An 18,955-nucleotide genomic window follows, 5' to 3' on the forward strand; every position below is an offset into this window, starting at 1 on the left:
AGAACCCGGGAAGACCCTAGATAAGGTGAGGCTGTTTTTAAAGATTTGAATGTGGTTGGGAGTGTCTGCAAGCTATGTGTTCCCCAGGCAGCCTTGCTGGACTGCCAGTCAGAAGTCAGTGTAGCAGTGCTTGCAATTCTCCTGTCATGCCATAGCCAAGCCTGGTGGAGGGAGTGGAGGGTTAGAAATGTGTACTGGAGGTGTCTCAGTCCAGGGCTAAGAGAGACTCTAATGCATCAAAAATGCAATTGCGTTACATTTTCTGGAGTACTAGATGTAGGGTTAGTTGTTAAACATGGGTGGCTCTAGGACAGAGGTCTTCAAACTTTTGTAGGTTGAGCCCCCCCAGTTGAATTTTTGTTAGATGTTGGGCCCCCCACAACCTGACAGAAATTTCTGGAATCTGATACACTACATAATCGACTGCCACGTGCATATCACGGGCCATATTCGGCAAATAATGTTTAACACAATAAGAGTGTTTAGTAAACTGCAGGTTTGTGAATGGATGTGGTGAAATGACAGAGGCTTATTACACAGCTCAAAACACAACTTTCCAAGATAAAATGTGCGCAAATTCTTTTTACTAGGATGCTTTGTTTTACACATGACCTAGATTAGTAATAACACCACCAACATAAATGTGTAGACCCGTTTTGATCTAAAATTGCATGAAACTAAAACATTTCTCTGCAAATAGTAATAGACTCTCTCACATCAATCACATTTAAAAAGAAATTAAACAAAACAGTATTAACAAGAATCTGTTTAGGAAGTATTTCAGGCCATCAGGGCAAAAACAGAGCTGCCTCTATCAAGGGACCCCTGAAAGGCTGGATTGCAGTGCATGTAAATATCTCCTTTTGTAATTTAGGACGAAAACCTTGATGGGGCACGACATGCCCATACTTGTGGACAGGGGCGCAACTAGACACATACTTCGGGGGGGCTAACACTCCCATCCAGGGCTGGCCCTCCCCCATTTCCTCCTTCTCCATGAATTTCCTCACTACCACTCACCAGCAATGCACCTCATCTCTCTACAGCACCTTTCTGGCAAACATTTCATTTTTTTATAGTGCTACTCATAGTTTACCCACACTCAGTTCTTTGATCTGAATGGTACACATTCTTTGTAGCAGGCACATTAAACCTCTGCGCTGTGTGAGTGCATGGTGATCAGAGTGAGTGCAGGGTGAATGGTGTGAGTGCATGGTGATCAGTGTGAGTGCATGGTGGTCAGTGTGAGTGCATGGTGGTCGGTGTGAGTGCATGGTGATCAGTGTGAGTGCATGGTGATCACTGTGAGTGCAGGGTGAACTGTGTGAGTGCATGGTGATCAGTGTGAGTGCATGGTGATCAGTGTGAGTGCATGGTGATCAGTGTGAGTGCGTTGTGATCAGTGTGAGTGCGTTGTGATCAGTGTGAGTGCATTGTGATCAGTGTGAGTGCATTGTGATCACTGTGAGTGCAGGGTGAATGGTGTGAGTGCATGGTGATCAGTGTGAGTGTGTTGTGATCAGTGTGAGTGCATTGTGATCAGTGTGAGTGCATTGTGATCGCTGTGAGTGCAGGGTGAATGGTGTGAGTGCAAGGTGATCAGTGTGAGTGCATTGTGATCGCTGTGACTGCAGGGTGAATGGTGTGAGTGCATGGTGATCAGTGTGAGTTCATAGTGATTGCTGTGAGTGCAGGGTGAATGGTGTGAGTGCATGGTGATCAGTGTGAGTGCATTGTGATTGCTGTGAGTGCAGGGTGAATGGTGTGAGTGCATGGTGATCAGTGTGAGTGCATTGTGATCGCTGTGAGTGCAGGGTGAGAGGGTGAATGGTGTGAGTGCAAGGTGATCAGTGTGAGTGCATTGTGATCACTGTGAGTGCATTGTGAGCATGAAAGTGAAGGGCGAGAATGAGGAGTGAGTTGTCTGAATGCAGGGTGCATTCCCAGACACTTGAACTAACACAGCAGGTTATTGACGGCAGCGTAGGGTTTCAGATATGTTAAACTATTGCTATTATGGCATTAACCAGGGATCATGGTGGAGGAAATGAATGTGCTGATCTTGCAACAGACGTCCAGTTTTATGGTTAGGGTTGCCACCTAATTGTTTATTTTTGTACCAATAGGGCCAACAAAATAGTCACCTAAAGCTGCATTGTCAGTACTTCTCTGTGCATACTTTGAACAGCACATATAAATAGTAGCACTTTTAATTGTGTTTTAGGGCTGCCTGAATGATCCATGCCTGATAATAAAATGGAACAAAGACAGAAAAGTCACATTACAAATGTATACATATTTATTTATAAGAATATTTGGTGTCAAGACAAGCAAATTGCATGTCTGGCTGGCATTTTTCCTTTGGTAACTTGAAGCCCTGTGGGCGTTGCAGTGCCTGCCTGTGTAAATTTAAAAGACACTTTGTCTCCTTTCTGCTAATAGCTTCCTCCAGGGCGGGGTTAAACTGGTAGAGCTGAAATGCTTCAGCTGCTTTGGGAGGCAGGATGTCTCCTTTGCTAAAACTGAAAGCAAGGAACAGAGGTAATTTCAGCTGCAGTGGGAGGCAAGGAGTCTCCTCTGCTTTGAAATCAAACGCAAAGGAACAGGACTGTGTTCATTTGTTTTCGTTTTTAGCAGAGACCCTTCCTCCCACTGCAGCTGAAGCAGCCCAGCTCTACCAATTAACCCCCTCCTGAGAAGGTTAACTGTTCACTCTAAAGCGTAAGTCGTGCCTTATCTATTTCCCCTCCCCCCTCCTCTAGCTCTCAGTTACTGGAGCTCGCAAAATAAACATTTGAAAGGGGTGAAGACTTGCACGCCTTGGGACAGTAAAAAGACTCTGAAAGGGAAGATGCTAGTGTGGAGTGCGCGCCCCCCCTGAGATGGTGTCGCGCCCCCCTGGGGGGGCGCGCCCAGATTGAAGAACTTTGCTCTAGGAGAACGGCAGGGCGTGACCTTTAGAAAAATTGTCAACACTCCAAGGGGCATATCATCAACGGCTGGAGTTCAAATTATCGTCGCTTTTGCGTCCGTTTTCGGGTGAAAAGCTGCGCTAATTTTAACTTCCTATCAGCATGGGCACGCTAATGCGTGAATTCATGCTGTATTGCCCATTATCCTTTCCTCTTGCCTCGCATCGCTAATGAGATGCGAGGTAGGCGTTCCCATGTGAAAGACACACTAAATACAGCGAAAATATTTGCTGACAGAGGTTCTCCCTATCAGCAAGGAAATCGCTAGCCGGCCTAGCGATATTTAAACTAGCTCTATCAGGCATTATCGCAGGTTCCTTACGCCTGCTATTTTTCCGTCTTGGCTATGTTCATCATGGGAGGTTGATTAATATGCTGAGTCCACATCTCCCCATCAGCAATGTTTTTGTGTAACTCTCTTTTTTATCGCAAGCAATCCTGCGATATTGCCCCTCTTCACCGATATTGCCTGGATTTCTATCGCCTCTGCGATGCGCGTTGCTGATAGTGCGCTCACCGGGCAATAGAATCCGGCGAGAGGCGTCGTTAATTTTCTGCACGCTAAACACGGCCAGCGATAATTATCGCTGGCCTTTATCGCTGGCCGTTGATGATATGCCCATACATTTGTAACTTTATTGGTATCCACAGCCATTTCCAATAGTTGTTCTAGAAGGAAACGTACTCTAAGAACGATTGGAGTAAGTATGGAAATAGTGTGAACAGGATTCCCAAGTTGTCTACTTTCTCAGAGTTTCTCGACTTTAGGAGAAGGATTTTCTTCCAGGGAGAGCCCAATAAGGCTAATTTCTTCAGCACATACTCCTGTGGATTGTCTGTCATCAAAAACCTTCTACAGTTTGCCCTGCAAGCTATGCTGGGACGCTCCACAGGATGTGTATACACGCACAAAATACACTGCATATTATCTCTCAGTTATTTCCCAATTGTGATTGTATACAATTTTTCATTGTAGGAAACTTAAAATAGCTGCCTCCCAGAAAACTATTTTACATGTGCGGGAAGGGTTCCAAGAGATTGCTGTCAGAGGCACCGTGATGTTTGATACAGCCCAAAAACTTCAACAGTTCAACCCAGTGTACCAGACCAGCTTCCCTCAACTGATGGAGCTTTTCGATGCGTCAGTGGCTCATTCTGAGAGGTCTGTGCCCGAATGTCAGGATGTGGCAATCCAGTGTCCGTTTCTGTATTCCATAATGAGTCTATGTATTGATAAGTGAAAGTGTTTTCTTTGAATCCAGGTCCTCTGTCAAGGGAGTGTTATCCTGCTTAACACGTAACATATTCTCATACGTCACCAAGTCTTTGTTGGAGAAGGACCGATTAGTTTACGCATTACTAGTCACTTTTGAGGTAAGATTTATTTTGATTACATTTGACATTTTTCTTTAGTATGGGCTAGGACCAACAGGTAATCAAAGAAGCTATAAAATACCAGAGGGGAATTACGTCCTAGATGGCAGTACAATTCACTTAAAGGGTTGCCGTCAAGCGATGGCATGTATTTCATGCACCAAAAGGATGAGCTCAGTTTAATAAATCAAATCAAAAAATTATTTATTGTTTTTGGTTAATTAGAACCGCAGCAATGTTACTTATAAAACTTAAAATAGTTGATATGTTGAATAAAATACAGAAATAATGAGCAGAGCTTTATAAAAATGAAACCTTTCCCGAATTGTTAATAGACAATAAAATCAGTTAATAGACAATAACGTCCACTAATTAAGTACAATAGTGCTAAATTCCTACCACCATCTAAGTAGTACACGTACTTATCAGGGAGTTTTAACTAAAATAGAACCCAGCAGTTAACTGGGTAGTCGAAATTAACCCTGTTAAACTCTTAACTAGCAGCAGTTCAGTGTTCTATTCACCGACCGTTCCATGGCAGTTGACCCCTCACCTGTTTGCATTAGGGTTCATTTCGATTTAAATTGTACTGATTTTTCGTGTAAGGATCAATATTCATCATCTTGCAACTCAGTTGTTGGTCAGCAGGATCAATACTCTTTATTATGGCAGACCTACATGCTCGTGCAACCCCCGCGTTAAAGCTCTTTTTTGGTAGGGTGACACTTGTCGTTTGTGAGTGCAGTTTGCGCTAGAGAAGGGTAACATTTCACATTTGTAAAGTGCATTTATGACATCAGAAAACCCACCTGGGTGGCTGCTTTTACGCCTGCCTAAATGCAGGAGAAATGGGAATAGGTGCATTTCTGGATGCCCGACCTGTAAGTGCAAGTAAACACCCACAACTCGCCTGTCTGTGGGTGTGCACAAACGCCTCGCAGTTAGCATACCACTCTGGAAATGGACACAAATTTGCTCCTGTCAAAGGCAGTAGTAAATCTGTTATAAGGAAACTGTGAGAGTAAACTCCTCCATATTTAATTACAGTGCAGAGCAAAGGCTTTCTGCACAGGAAAAAATAAAATGTAACCACAATTCATATATTCTTCATTTGCTGCATACACGTGCATAATTTTCAGCCGGATGAACATTCTGCATGTGTGAATTTTATCCATGTGACTATTTATAGAAATACTTGTGTAGATGTACAAAAGTACTACTGAGTTTTATTATGATCTCTTAAAAGTCGGAAGTTTGATCGAGCCATAGAACCAATATTGTAGGAACTCATTTCCGACGATTATCTCAAACCCGATCCTGCAAGGTTGTGGTGTCAAACCAGTTTCTCAGTGGCCCCAAAAACTCAGAGGCAATTTTTGCCTGCTGCCCATAGGACCTCAGGAGTCTGCTATCATTGGTATTGACATTCAGAGTGTAGTGAGGTTCCAGACTCGATGTTTAGTTTCCAGTGGATGGTGTGAGGTAGAAACTAGGATATAGTTAACACATAAATAGTTCATTAGTTTTCCAGTCACTCCTGTCAGGTTGTAAAGAGAACAAGGACATTAATTCTTTATTAATTTCACTGTCTTAGCATAAATGCACTACTGCTGCAGTTAAAAATATGTCTACCCTTACCTGCAGCATTTTCTGCAAGCTCTGCAGTAAGCCTTACTTTCCTCTTAGGCACCTTAGAACGTTTATTCTGTAGGGAGACCCTCCAATTATGGATGGGTCTCTAGTAGTCAGCAGTCAGATGCAAGGAGTCTAGGGCCAGGTTTACTAACAGTAAGAATTGCGATTTCCTAATTACAATTCTTACCAAATCGTGATTAGGAAATCGCTATTCCTCATGTAAGAAACTATGGGCCATATGTACAGAGCACATTTGAGGTTTCTAATTGTTTGCGAACTCAAGAATGCTTTTTTAAATGTACAAACCCCAAATTGCGATTGGGTAACAAGTTACCGAATCATTTGGGTTTGTAGCCCAATACGAATTTGGTATTTGGAAAGAGCATGTTTATGACGTCCCTTCCAAATACCGAATGGTACAGTTTTGAGACCGAATTCCAGTTGCAAAACAAAAATATTTCACCACCTTGTCAAAGAAGGTGGTAACCCTTTCGCACATGGGAATGGATCCCTATGAGCCCCTGTGAGAAAGTGCCATCTTTCTTGCATTGGTATGCCCCCACTTTTTGCTGAACTGCTGATGTGCTTTGACTGAGTGTGCCCTGGTCTACTGCCAACCAGGTGCCCAGGGCCTGTATTCCTTCCTTAAAACTGTGTTGAAACTAAAACCCAATTGGCATATCTGGCCACCTGTCGACCCCTAGTAAATGGTACCCTAGGTGCCCAGGGCATGTTGACCAGAGAAGACCCAAAAGCTGCAGCACTTATTGTGCCACCCTCAGGGGCCCTGTACCCTGACATCCACACACTCCCCTTGCAGGCTGAGTGTCTAAGTACAGAAGTAAACAAATAGTCGACATGGCACACATCCCTGTGTGCCATTGTTGGACTTGGCCCTTTTGGCAAGTTCACCCCGAAACTTTTTGCTTTTGCCTAGCCTGTTTCTGTAACCTGGTGTTGGTGATTTTAGGCCTCTGCGCACTTTTTCACTGTGGTACAGTGTAAAGTGCGTGGGCTCTCTGTGTATGTGTGGTGAGTGGCCTGCCCTCCCATAGGAATGCATGGGAAATATGTGTGTCCATGGTAGTTCCTGATGTGTGGGGAGTGCAGGGTCGAGTTTGGTATGTGCAAACTCATGTGATTAAATGCTGTGCGATGATGTGCGCGGATTTATTGTGTCTGGTGTGGAAGTGCCACTTCTAGAAGTTGGCATGTTTGTGCAGTAAATGTGAATTGGCTGTATGGCTTGTGATTGGCTGGAGCTGGCTAGTGTGCTTGGCTCCAGGAGTCAGGATGGGTCTGCCCCGGTGGTGAATGGAGAGATCTGCATGTTGATGTGAGGGAGGGGTGCACCTGGGACTTGAATAGGGATGGGCCTTCCCTACACAATGCTGGCTCCGCCCCCTGTGGTGCGACTGATGACCCTAGCCTGTCCTGGGAATGGGGATAGGGGCTGAGCACAACAGAGTGCTCCAAAACTAGTTGCATCTGGTTTTTCCTTAACCCTGCAGCCTGAGACAAAGGAAATGTGTGTATAAAAAGAGGCTGTGACCTCATGTTAAATGTTCTTGTGCTCAACTTGAATCTACCAGGGGCGTGCTGCTGCTGGGGCCCAGGGGAATGCTTGCCTCCCTGGACCCTACCCAGCCCCTGGACATAGGAGGACTTCTTTCAGGGGCCCCTTCTGCCTGGCCTGAGGATGGCTGGGAGATTTTCCTTGCCCTGGAGACCTTTTACTAGGTTTCCCTGCTTGTTGCTGGGACCCCTTTGCTCTGGGAGTCCTTCCTTGGGGGCTTGATTGTCTCTGTGCCCCCCCCTGGCACCTGGGAGGCGCTTTATTTCAAGTTGCCCTGTTGCTGAGGGAGCCTACCCCTCATGGCTGCCTTTGTTGATGGCGGCGCGGGTGCCCACCCCGCTTATTTTGCTATCTAACGGCAGGAGCCCACCATGCATTATGCCCGTGGATTGTGTGTTTAGTTGAGCGGGTGCCTACCCCGCATTTCCGCTTTGGTGGTGGATTTGAAATCGAGGGTGCCCACCCCTCGTTTCTGCCCCCGAGTCTCACCGCCGCGGCTACGGTAAAAAAAGGAAGTCAGGCAAAGTCTTGCCTGACGGCGGGTGGGACTTCCGGTTTGGAGAGGAAGTCCTGCGCTCACCGCCAGAAAGAGGAAGTCCAGCAAGGCGGCCAAGCTGTGGAGAGCAGCACAGGGCTCCCGTACTGAAGGGAAGTCCCGTGTGTGCTGAAGGGTGCGGAAGGAATGTGGCCGTCCTACGGGGCTCTCATGATGGAGAGAGCCCTGCGTTCACGAAGCAACGTGCAGCCAGTGCGGGGCACCTGGGAGAGCCCCGCAGCTATGGTGAGCAAATGCGGAGGGGGCTCGAGGCTACCCCCACCGTGGGCAAAGAAAAGAAACGGCAGCGCCACGCTGCTGCCCCGCCGAGTGGAGACTGCTCCCTGCGCCTGGAGAGCCCGGTAAGTGTGGGCCTCTCCGCGGTAGTGGTGCCGGGAGGGAGAGGGAGTCAGAGCGGCCCCGTGTGCAGTGGGCCGCTCCAACGTGGCAAGAATTGTTTCCTGGGCCAGAGGGGGCCGTGGTTGCCCAGTTGTGGGTTTGTTCATTTCTTGAGCCATGGAGCTCCACCGACGGGGGCATTCATTATTAGTAGAGTCCCAGAGCAGGGCCCGCACCTCCCTGCCATTTTGGTTATTTTTAAGCTCCACAGTGCTTGGGGCATATTTGACTTGCAGGGCTATATTTGTTGAAAGGGCCCGTGGCCCCACAATGATTTTAGGAGCCAGGGTGCTCCAGGGGTCTTGTTCATTTTCAGGACTCCAATGTGCGCAGTGTTAGTTCCAGAGCCAGAGGGCTCCAGCCTGTGGCGCAGTTATTCATGAGGGCCAGTGAGAGCCCATGCCGCAGATTTGATTCTCAGCTGCCCAGCAAGTAGTGGGCAGCTGCACCGTTTAGGTTTTTCTTTCAGGGGACTTGTTCTTTGTGAACCCGGGAGTGAGTAGCACTCCCTTCGCCCTACTTTGGCCACCCAGCTGCGCAGCTAGTAGTGCCAGCTGCAGCGTTTAGGCCCTGTGCTTGTTCCCAGCTGTCCAGCAAGTAGTGGGCAGCTGCAACGTTTAGGTTTGCGCCGGTGGTACACCCCTGACTGGCGCTGCGTTGGCAGCGCACCCTGACATTCTGGACACAGGACATTTGAGCCCCTTCTTGAGATGGGCAGTTGACCAGGGGGCTGGTTTGTGGATAGGGAGCAAGGCCCTAAATGTGATATGTGCTTTAAATGTTGTACTAGGAAATGTAATGCATCTAGTATGTTTTACGCACCCTGTGTTGATACCCCTAGAGATGGTTTTACCTATGGAGGTTTGTGTTAGTGAAATTGTGCTCCACTGTGATTTACGCCCCTAAATGTGAGTTATGCTTAGGAGGTAGGGTCTAATGTGTTTAGACTAGTGAGGAGATTGCCTACTGTATTTATACTGGTTAGGCCTAATGTGATTTATGCGTAATGTGCAATGCCTTTATGCCAGTGATACCTCTACATGTGTTTTCATGCTTAGGAGGTTGTTTTGCCTAGTATAGTTTATACTAGTGAGTTATGTGTCCCTGCGTGATCTATGCCTATGGTGATTAGTATTGCCTTGTGGGTACCTACCTTTTACCATTGATTACTGGTTGTGTTCTACACTTGTTATTTTGTGCTACACTTATTCTATGTTCTAGAAGTGCTATTTCTGCTAAGTGTTGATCCTGACTGTGGCCCACGTGGCCCTGTCCAGTGTAAATAATCCTGTAAGAATATTGCCCGTGCCAGTTGGCACAATGTATATTGTGTGATTACTATCTGATGTGTTTTGACAATACAAAAGTTATTTTAATATATACCTTGTGTGGAGTTCCATTTGTAGTGTGCCTGGGATGTTGTTGCTGTGTGCGTGCGCAAATGCTTAACACATTGCCTCCGGGATAAGCCTGTCTGCTCGTGCCAATCTACCAAGGGGGTGAGCAGAGGTTATCTTTGGCGTGTAATTCCCTTGCCCTGACTAGAGTGGTGGTTTCTGCCTGGCTTTGGCGCAAGCCTTAGCCAACCAGAAATCCCAGTTCTAACAGCCATGCTCACAAAACCCACTGCCCTGGCATACCTCAGTCACCCCTCTAGCTGGGTGCCTGATGCCAGTGGTGTGGGCACAGGTGCATGAGCCCGGTACCCCTACAGTGCCCAGGGCGATTCCTGGGCACTGTAAGTGCAGTGATGCCATTAAGAGTATATGGTACTGGGAGGTTGTCATTACGAACTCCACAGCACCATAATGGCTACACTGAAGACTGACAAGTTTGATATCAAACTTCTCAGCACATTAAACCCGCACTGGTGCCAGTATGGGATTTAATGTAAAATGCTCCAGAGGGCATCTTGGAGATGCCCCCTGAAAACCTAACCTAAAATCCACGTCTGGACTGAGAGGCTGCCTAGGCTGCCACACAGCAGACATGTTGCTGGACCCCTGGGTGGAGAGCCCCCCGCCCTCCTGGGTCTGCAACAACAATGCACATCCTGGGCAAGGTGCTAGGTCTCCTCCCCAGGATGGGCAGGGGGAAGCTTCAAAGGCCTGCCACCTTTGTGAGCTTCTCCTGACCACTTGCTATACTCAGCAAACTGGCCCCCACCAGTTCTGACCCGCACTCTGGTCCGGAAGACTGGCGGGAAACCCTATGTCAGGAAGGGGGGTGTGCCAGCCTGTGCCAAACCCACCCCTAAGGTGGGACAGGCGAGGTGAAGCACGACCCCGGGCTCCGGAAGATGAGGAGCCCTGCCCAATCACAGCTAGGCTCCTGCCCCCTCCCCCAGGAGAGGAGCAGACTAGGGGGTTATACCCACCCCCGGACAGGGACCTATTGGTCCCTGCCCTTGCCCTACCTGTAACACTCCTAAATTCAGTATTTAGGGGCCCCTGAACCTTCCTTCCTCAGAACCCGAGAAGACAACAAGAAAGAAGATCAAGAAGAAGAAGACCCGCCGTGCAGCTGCTAACAACAGGACGACACCAACTGACTTGGCCCCAGCCCTACCGGCCTGTCGACACTGGAACCTGCCCCTGCTAAATCCCGGTGACTCCTGCGGACAGCAACCTTGGAAAACCCAAAGGACCTGCCTGCCTTGACCCTCTCAAAGACTGGGACTCCCCTGAGCAGAGGCTCTGCTCCAACAACCATACCCCTGGTGCCAGCCAGGAACCACGAATCCAGCCCACTCTGCACCCGCCGAGCCCGGCCTGTACCCAAGTGACCCAAGACCACAAGGACGTCCCCCCGGCGACTGGGACCCGAAGTCCAATGCTCAAAGACCCTCCTCGACGACCCAGACGACGCCTGCAGCCTCAGAACCAGGGACCCCTCCAACCGCGACCAGCTGAGGGTCAGATTTCATGACATCCAAAGACACCCCTGCACCCGGTGCCCCACGGCCCCCCGCGCCCTCCTTTGGGGTACTTACCTCTTCTCCAAGAACCCAACTTACCTCTCGAAGTGATGGTCGCACCAGAAGAATCTCCGTCCCGAGCCTGCAGCCTTTGTTCACTTTGTAACTTTCCCATTGGATAACATTGAGCACCCGATGGCTCAAAAGCACCCTGCACCCAGCCGCCCGAGTGCCGCTGGAAGTGCACCTACTACTCTACTCTACTTCCTCACTTTCCCTGAGTAAGTGACCAGGAGCTCAGCTCCCACAGCCGCATGGCCTGCCTGCTTGCAGCCACCAACCAAAGACCCCCTACCCTCCATTGGATTGCATTGGGCCTACTCTCTCTGCACCCGGCTGCCCCTGTGCAGCTGAGGGTGTAACAACTGTACCTTTCCGACCCTGGGAGACCCCTGAGTCTAAGCCCAGAACCTCATCCTCACCCGTTGAGTACTCACCTGAAAGCCGATAACTCACTTTCCTTCCATAGGCTAACATTGACTGGTTTTCATTGACATTTCTTCCAAGTGTGGTGTTTTGAAACTTTAAAATATTCCTCTAAAATCAGCAGAATAACAATTTCCGAAATACTCACCTGGGATCATGAGAGAAGCCAGTGCTGTACTTTCTAGTTCAGTGCTGAACCACAAAAGTAATCTTAACTGTACTTACCAGTTACCTGCATTTTCGTCCATAGGAAACCATTGACTGCTTTTCTCTGAAATTTCTTCTAAGTGTCGATTTTTGCAAATTACAAATATTCCTTAAAAATCGTACCAACTACTGAAACGTAAATACTTACCTGTCTTAGGTAGAGGTCCCAGTGCTGAACCTAGGAGTCTAGTACTGGATTACAAAAGTAACGAGAACCTACTTTATCTGTGACTTGAATTTCCTTCCGTAGGATAACATTGCTAGTTTTTCTCTGAAAAGTTTCTAAGTGTCAACTTTGAAAATACATTTATATCCTTTAAAAATTACAACTGTAACCAAAACGCTTTTACTTAACTGTTTACAGCTTAGGTCCTGGGACTGAATCCAGGATCCAGTCCTGTGGTTAGCAAAGTAATCCTGAAAGTAATCAACTGCATTTATATAGAAAAACCCATTGAGCTCAATGTTAAATTGTGTTTAGAAATGTGCTGCCTATTGCAACCCCAGTAACTATTGTACTTACTAAGTCTATTGCCTTTCTGCAAAGTAACTACCTAAAGTCACTCATATTGAGAAAAGTATATTTTGATACCTGTTGGTTCTAAAATAAAACAACTATATATTTTGATATAAAAACAATTGGCCTAGAGTTCAGTTCTTGAGTGTGTGAAACCTTTTGCTGACTGAGTGTGTACAATAAGTGCTTTCCTCTGATACTGCCTTACTGCTCGACCAAGCTACCACTTTAGAGAGTAAGGTCAGATCTGACTTTAGCCTCTGTTATACCTCTGGAGATTGGGGACTCTATACACACTGTACTGTACTTTGGTCCAGTATATATACAGCCACTTTCTTACAGCCCCCTACTAGAATGTTTTAAAAAAATGTTTTAAGAACATGCAGTGGTCCTACGGTCTATTTACGACACACTACAAATCGCTAATTAAGAAAAAAGAGCCAGATATAACTTTAGTACATTATTAATAGTGATTACCAAATAACAATTCGCAAAAAAATTGCTATTTGGTAATTGCTATTACCAATGTTAGTACTGGCCATTTTTTTAATTTTAAAATAGTGATTCCTTGTAGGTGACAAATCAACCTACCTCTCAGTTAGACCACTTCCTGCTCTTAAAAAACAGTTCTTTACATTCTCAAAGGGGACGGGATTCCACGGGGACTCCTTCCCATTTGCGAATGGGTTACCACCAATTTGGAATTGGTGTGAAAGTATAATTGTTTTGTGACCTGAATTTCATTGCAAAATATTAATACATACCACTGCGATTCAGTATTTGGAATGGGTGCCCTAAACACACTCTTCCAAATACCAAATCATAAATGCATTTATGATTCGATAGCAAGTTACTGAATCACAATATGGTATATGTACATTTAAAAAAGCAGTTTTGCAGTTGAAAACAAACAAGACAACTCTGCAAATCGGGCAATTTGTGACTTCAAGAATGCTTTGTACATATGACCCTGTGGGGCATTATAGCAAGAACCCCGTTAAAATTATCGCCGTTTTAGCGGCAGTTTCCTGACGCTAAAACGGCTATAATGGGCTTGCTAATATGCGTTATAGAATTCCAATAGAAGCCCAGGTTAGATGTGCAGGACATTCTATAACGCATATTAGCAAGCCCATTATCGCCGTTTTAGCAGCAGTTTCCTGCCGCTAAAAGGGCGATAATTTTAACGAGGTTCTTGCTAATATGCCCCTACGTTTTTTGTTTAGTGCTGGGTGCTCTGTACTGGATGGTTCTGTGAGAGTGGGAAGGGGTTCTTGGCCCTGTCGGAATGCCTCACTCAATCTGGAGCACACTGCACACAAAATGAGCACACTGCCGCAACAACAATTGGAAGGAGACAGTCTCAACAGAGGTGTAGGAATGATGGCATCTTTCGTTGGTTGGTGGTAGCCAGCTGGCAATGGAAAAGGCAGGAAATCATGCCGGGTGCCACAACTTGCTGAGACAAAAAATGGACAGTGGCATTAGGAGAAAGGAAGAGTGTCTTTTGTGTGACTGCCCATAGAGAGCAGAGAGACAGTAATGCGTCTTGAGCTCTTTCCTTCTCAACATGAAAAACTGCTCTGCTTTGAGTATTTTCTCTCTTAGAAGAGTGAATTGCAGAAAATCAGGAAAAATTATTTTCTTCACTGTGCAATCAGGGCCCAATGGGACAGCAACAGTGGCACTTTGGACTCAGGCAAGGTCTTCTGAACATGTAGCCGATATTCACACAAGTACTATGCAGCTGATGAACCAGGCAGTTCTTCAGATGAATTCAGGGAGGTTCTAATTTTGCAGGGCTATTTATCTCCTTTTAATAAAGTTCAAGCAACAGCAGGCATTTCTTCCTCATCCTAGAGTGGTGTCCTGGCTCCTACAGGGGTCCAGCCAATCGATCTATTCCTGGTGTTATCCTTTCACCTGTATATGTTCATAGATCTCCACTAACTTAGCAGGTGAACTGATGTTTTGTCTCAGAAGACCAGCTTATTTCTAAAGTCAGTGACCGAGTCAGGCAGACCAACCACAGAGGGGTTGTGCAGCACCTGACATTTTCGACAAAACATATCGAGTCCAAACATCCACATGCATCTCTCTGCAAGTACATGCTAACTAACATCTCATGATGATCCGAGTTCCACTGATTCCACTTTGCCTGCAGCCATTTTGTAATGCTACCACTAAGGGCACCTCATCCATCAAATTCCACACCATCTACCATACGCCTGGAGAACGTACTCTTTTTCCCGAAGAACTAACAGACCTAATAACACGGTTCTCCTTGATATATACCAAAGACGTGTTCCTGAGTGACCTCAATATCCACTGGAACGACCGTAAGGACTCCACTGTCCTGAACCTATCCAACCTTCTGGAAATACATAACCTCAAACAACTCTGCAATAAGTCAACTCACATCAAAGGTGCAACACTAGATGCGATCATTACCAACAACGAACTGGTCTCTCTGAGAGCGATTTCTCCCATTGACTGGTCCGACCACCACCTCATTCTGTTCAGGATTGACACACCTGTCAGCCACCAACCTATTTGTGACGTCAACCCTAAACTCTTGACCAGAAACATCAAAAAAGTCCCTTTATCCAAACTTGATTCCATGATTCATCCCCATCTTCAACTCCACCCCTCATCATGGACAGCTGATGACCTTACTACACACTTCAGCTCTAAAATGACAGAGGTTGTAGACCAAGTAGCTCCACTCAAACTCAAACAACAGAGGCAAAACAAATCGAAACCCTGGTTTAACATGGACCTAAACGATGAACGGCGTCAACTTAGACAAACGGAAAGGACTTGGAGGCTTAACCACTCGACCTTACACCTAACACAACTTAGATCTGCTCGGCAGGCAAACAAAAAACAAATTTTAAGCGAAAAGGCTTCCTTTTTCCGCAGCCAACTAGATCTGGCGAAAAACAGACCGAGAGAACTCTTCAGCATTGTCAAAAGCCAAACTAACGGCACCCCCTCTCAAGATATCGAAGCCACAATTGAGCGATGTGAAGAAATTGCCACCTTCTTCACTAATAAAGTCTCTAAAATTGATCAATCCTTCATACAAACCGCAATCACCCCCTTCCCTCATAACCTGCCCCCCTTCTACTTCCCTTGACCACGCAGAAAGAGTTCTGTATAGGGGCAATCAGACCGGCCTTCAGCTAAAAAACAATGCGCACCGGTCCGACTTTGAGCTAATGGCGGAAAACGAGGTCTTCAAGATAATTTTTCATCTAAAACCTTCCTCCCACACCATGGACCCTACTCCCTTCCACAATCATAAAATAACTCAACCACACCATTTCCCCTTTCTGGACAAAAATCATCAACGTTTACAAAAACATCAGAGGAGTACCATCAAAGGCTGTTTAGAGAAAAAACAGTCTGAGTGGGATGACTACAAAAAGAAGAGAGTCCTTCTTTTGTTTAAAAACCCCTCACTCACCAACCTAGTTGGTGACATGCTTCATCATCGGGGTCCACCCTGATAGCCGAGTGCCATCAGGGTGTGCTGCGACACCTGAATTACAGTGGAGCGGGTATTTGTGTGTGTGAAGTGAACAAAAAAATTTTAAAAATTGTCCTGGTATACTTGTATGAAAAAGAATTTTATTTGCAAGTTACTGGACAATATTAAAATCAAGTGTGTGGATACGAAAAGGTATGTTATGACCATGTGTATCACTATGTGTAGGGTCTACATGTTTCAACCCGTTGTATGGAAGTACCGGGTTTTCATCAGGACCAAAAAAGGAAGGTGGGTGGTCAGGACACACTAACGACCTGCCAGTCCTAAATTCCTTGAGACTACTGACAAAAATCTGTCGTAGTCAAATCTTCACACCCAAATGGAAGTGAGAAAAGCAAAAAGACTCCTGCTATGGGTCTTTTGGGCTTCACGGGGTAGAGGGAAGGAAAAACCTCGTAAAGTAACGTATTAGTTACTGCGTGGTTCAATTGCCAGGTACCTACTCGTCTCTCCGTGCATCCCCGCTCTCTCACCTCAGGCTGTGTCCCAGACTCCCTTCAACTAGGACAAATCACGCCCATTCTCAAGAAACCAAGGGCCGACCCTAAGGATCTTAACAACCTCAGACCTATCTCAAACCTCCCATTTCTGGCAAAAACATTGGAGTCATGTGTTCTCCACCAACTCAATAAACACATTGATGAGTTCAACCTCCTCGACTCCTTTCAATCGGGTTTCAGGAAAGGCTGTAGCACTGAAACAGCCATACTCAACGTCTCGGACGACATTCGCAAAGCCTTAGATGATGGTGATGCCTGCCTACTCATCCTTATTGACCTATCTGCGGCATTCTACACGGTTAATCATCCAGCTCTTCTGGAGACCTTGTCGAAGCACTCCGGCATAAACGGCACTGTACTAAAATGGTTCACCTCTTTCCTCCAGCATCGCTCGCAACAAATTAAAATCAACTCCTGTCTCTCAAAGCCAACAAAGGTAACACTTGGGGTACTACAAGGCTCGATCCTCTCCCCATCCCTCTTCAATATCTTCATGGAGCCTCTCACAATCGTCTTGAAAAAAGCTGGAGTGAGTTACCACCTTTACGCCGATGACACCCAAATCTATTTCAAAATCAAGTCCCCCGATGACATTCAACACCTCAATACCATTCTAACAGAGATCCAAACCTGGTTCAACGTCAACCACTTAAAGCTCAACCCAGATAAAACGGAACTGATCCTATTCTATCCAAAAAGCAACCATCGTCCTATCCAAGAGTGGCTCAAGAATCTGGTTGCCCTAAACTGCCCCCTCGTTCTATCCGACTCAGTTAAATCTCTAGGCATCACCCTTGACAAGAACCTATCTATGGAGGCCCACATCAAAAATTCTGCAAAAAGTGCTCTTTTCTCTCTAAAATACCTCAAGAAATTGAAACCTTTTCTGCCCGACGACGACTTCAAGACAGTAGTTCAATCCCTAGTTCTCTCTAAAATCAACTACGGGAACGCCATCCTTACAGGAACTCCAAAAGCTCACCTAGCCCCTCTTAGGACAGTGCTGAACATGGCCGCTCATCTTGTATCTGGAGTAAAAAGATTTGAACACATCACTCCAGCTCTCAACTCCCTCAAACGGCTTCCCATGGAAGGGAGATGAATTTACAAGCTGGCCTGCATCACACACAAAACCCTCCACTCTCCGACCCCCAAATACCTGAACAACAAACTGGTAAGAGCCGGTCAAACCAGAACCCTGAGAAGCTCCAACTCACTCTTTCTCATTCCACCAAGAATGAAAAAGAAAACCACCCAATTCCGATCATTTTCTGGCAACGCTCCCAGGGTATGGAACGCTCTCCCTGGAGTCCTCAGATGCAACCCCTCCTTCTCCTGTTTCAAAAGGGACCTCAAACTCCATCTCCTTAACAAATACTTTCCTGAACTACGTCAACTAACATATACCTCAATATTCCGAGTTGACTCCCATTCAAGGATTGTTGGTGAACGGACTATGCTAATCACCTTGTTTTTTGCAGAATTATTTTATTGTTAATGCTGTATTCTTTATCCGTGATTTGCTTACTTACTGTCAGCCTTCTGGGTAATGTAAGGCCCTTCTGTTTTTCACAATGTGTATGTGAAGCGCTTGGATACCTACGGGTCTAGCTGGTGCTGTACAAAACTATTAAAATAAAAAATAAAAAATCTATTCCAGGGGGTCCTTTATGCAATCAATAACTTTTGTTGTGGTTCTAGTGTTTCTGCAGAGCTGAACTCATGATATGGGAGTTAGGCAGAGCAAGCCTTCTTTTTTATTTTTTTTTACTATTTTTCAAAACTTTCAACCATGAAATATGCACATCTTTGTCATTAGGATTCAGGATTAACATTGCATTCCGTACCATATAACCGTAACCTAGTGGATTACTCAACTCCCCTCTGCATATTTGAGATCCTCCTGTATGGTCCGTTTTTTTGCGTGTCCGGTGTGCTCTGACAATGCAATAGAACTGACATGTTGCATTTTACGATCAATACTCATTAACAGTTAACGGGCAATTTATTCAAGCTTCAACATTTAGTATTTGTCCACTTTCAAACCGTCTGTCTTGCTTCCAGCATCTCACAGTCAAAGGCAGCCCATGGCTCCAGTACTGTAGACCAGAAATTATAGAGTAGGGGTTCAACATCTTCCACTCTCAAAAAGGTCGCCAGAACAACAGCTCAGTCATCGGCCATCCTGCTGGTACGCAGGTTCCTACGTTCTTTGTCTCTGAGAGCTGACTCTTCCACCAGCACCCAGTGTTCTCCCTCCCCCTTCAACCGAACCCTCTGGGTA

At 46.1% G+C, this 18,955-nt stretch overlaps 1 protein-coding gene across 1 annotated transcript in view; it reads left to right on the top strand.

Annotated features, from left to right (window-relative positions):
• Positions 1-18,955, top strand: part of LOC144762435 (dynein axonemal heavy chain 5-like) — a 1,437,549-nt gene that overhangs the window by 1,213,398 nt on the left and 205,196 nt on the right. The window contains exons 94-95 of the mRNA XM_078647616.1: positions 3,949-4,134; positions 4,235-4,346. Of these exons, the coding sequence (XP_078503742.1) occupies positions 3,949-4,134; positions 4,235-4,346 (298 nt within the window). The remainder of the gene's footprint in view (positions 1-3,948; positions 4,135-4,234; positions 4,347-18,955) is intronic.

The sequence above is a fragment of the Lissotriton helveticus genome, chromosome 6 (genome assembly GCF_964261635.1).
Source record: "Lissotriton helveticus chromosome 6, aLisHel1.1, whole genome shotgun sequence".
Classification (NCBI taxonomy): domain Eukaryota; kingdom Metazoa; phylum Chordata; class Amphibia; order Caudata; family Salamandridae; genus Lissotriton; species Lissotriton helveticus.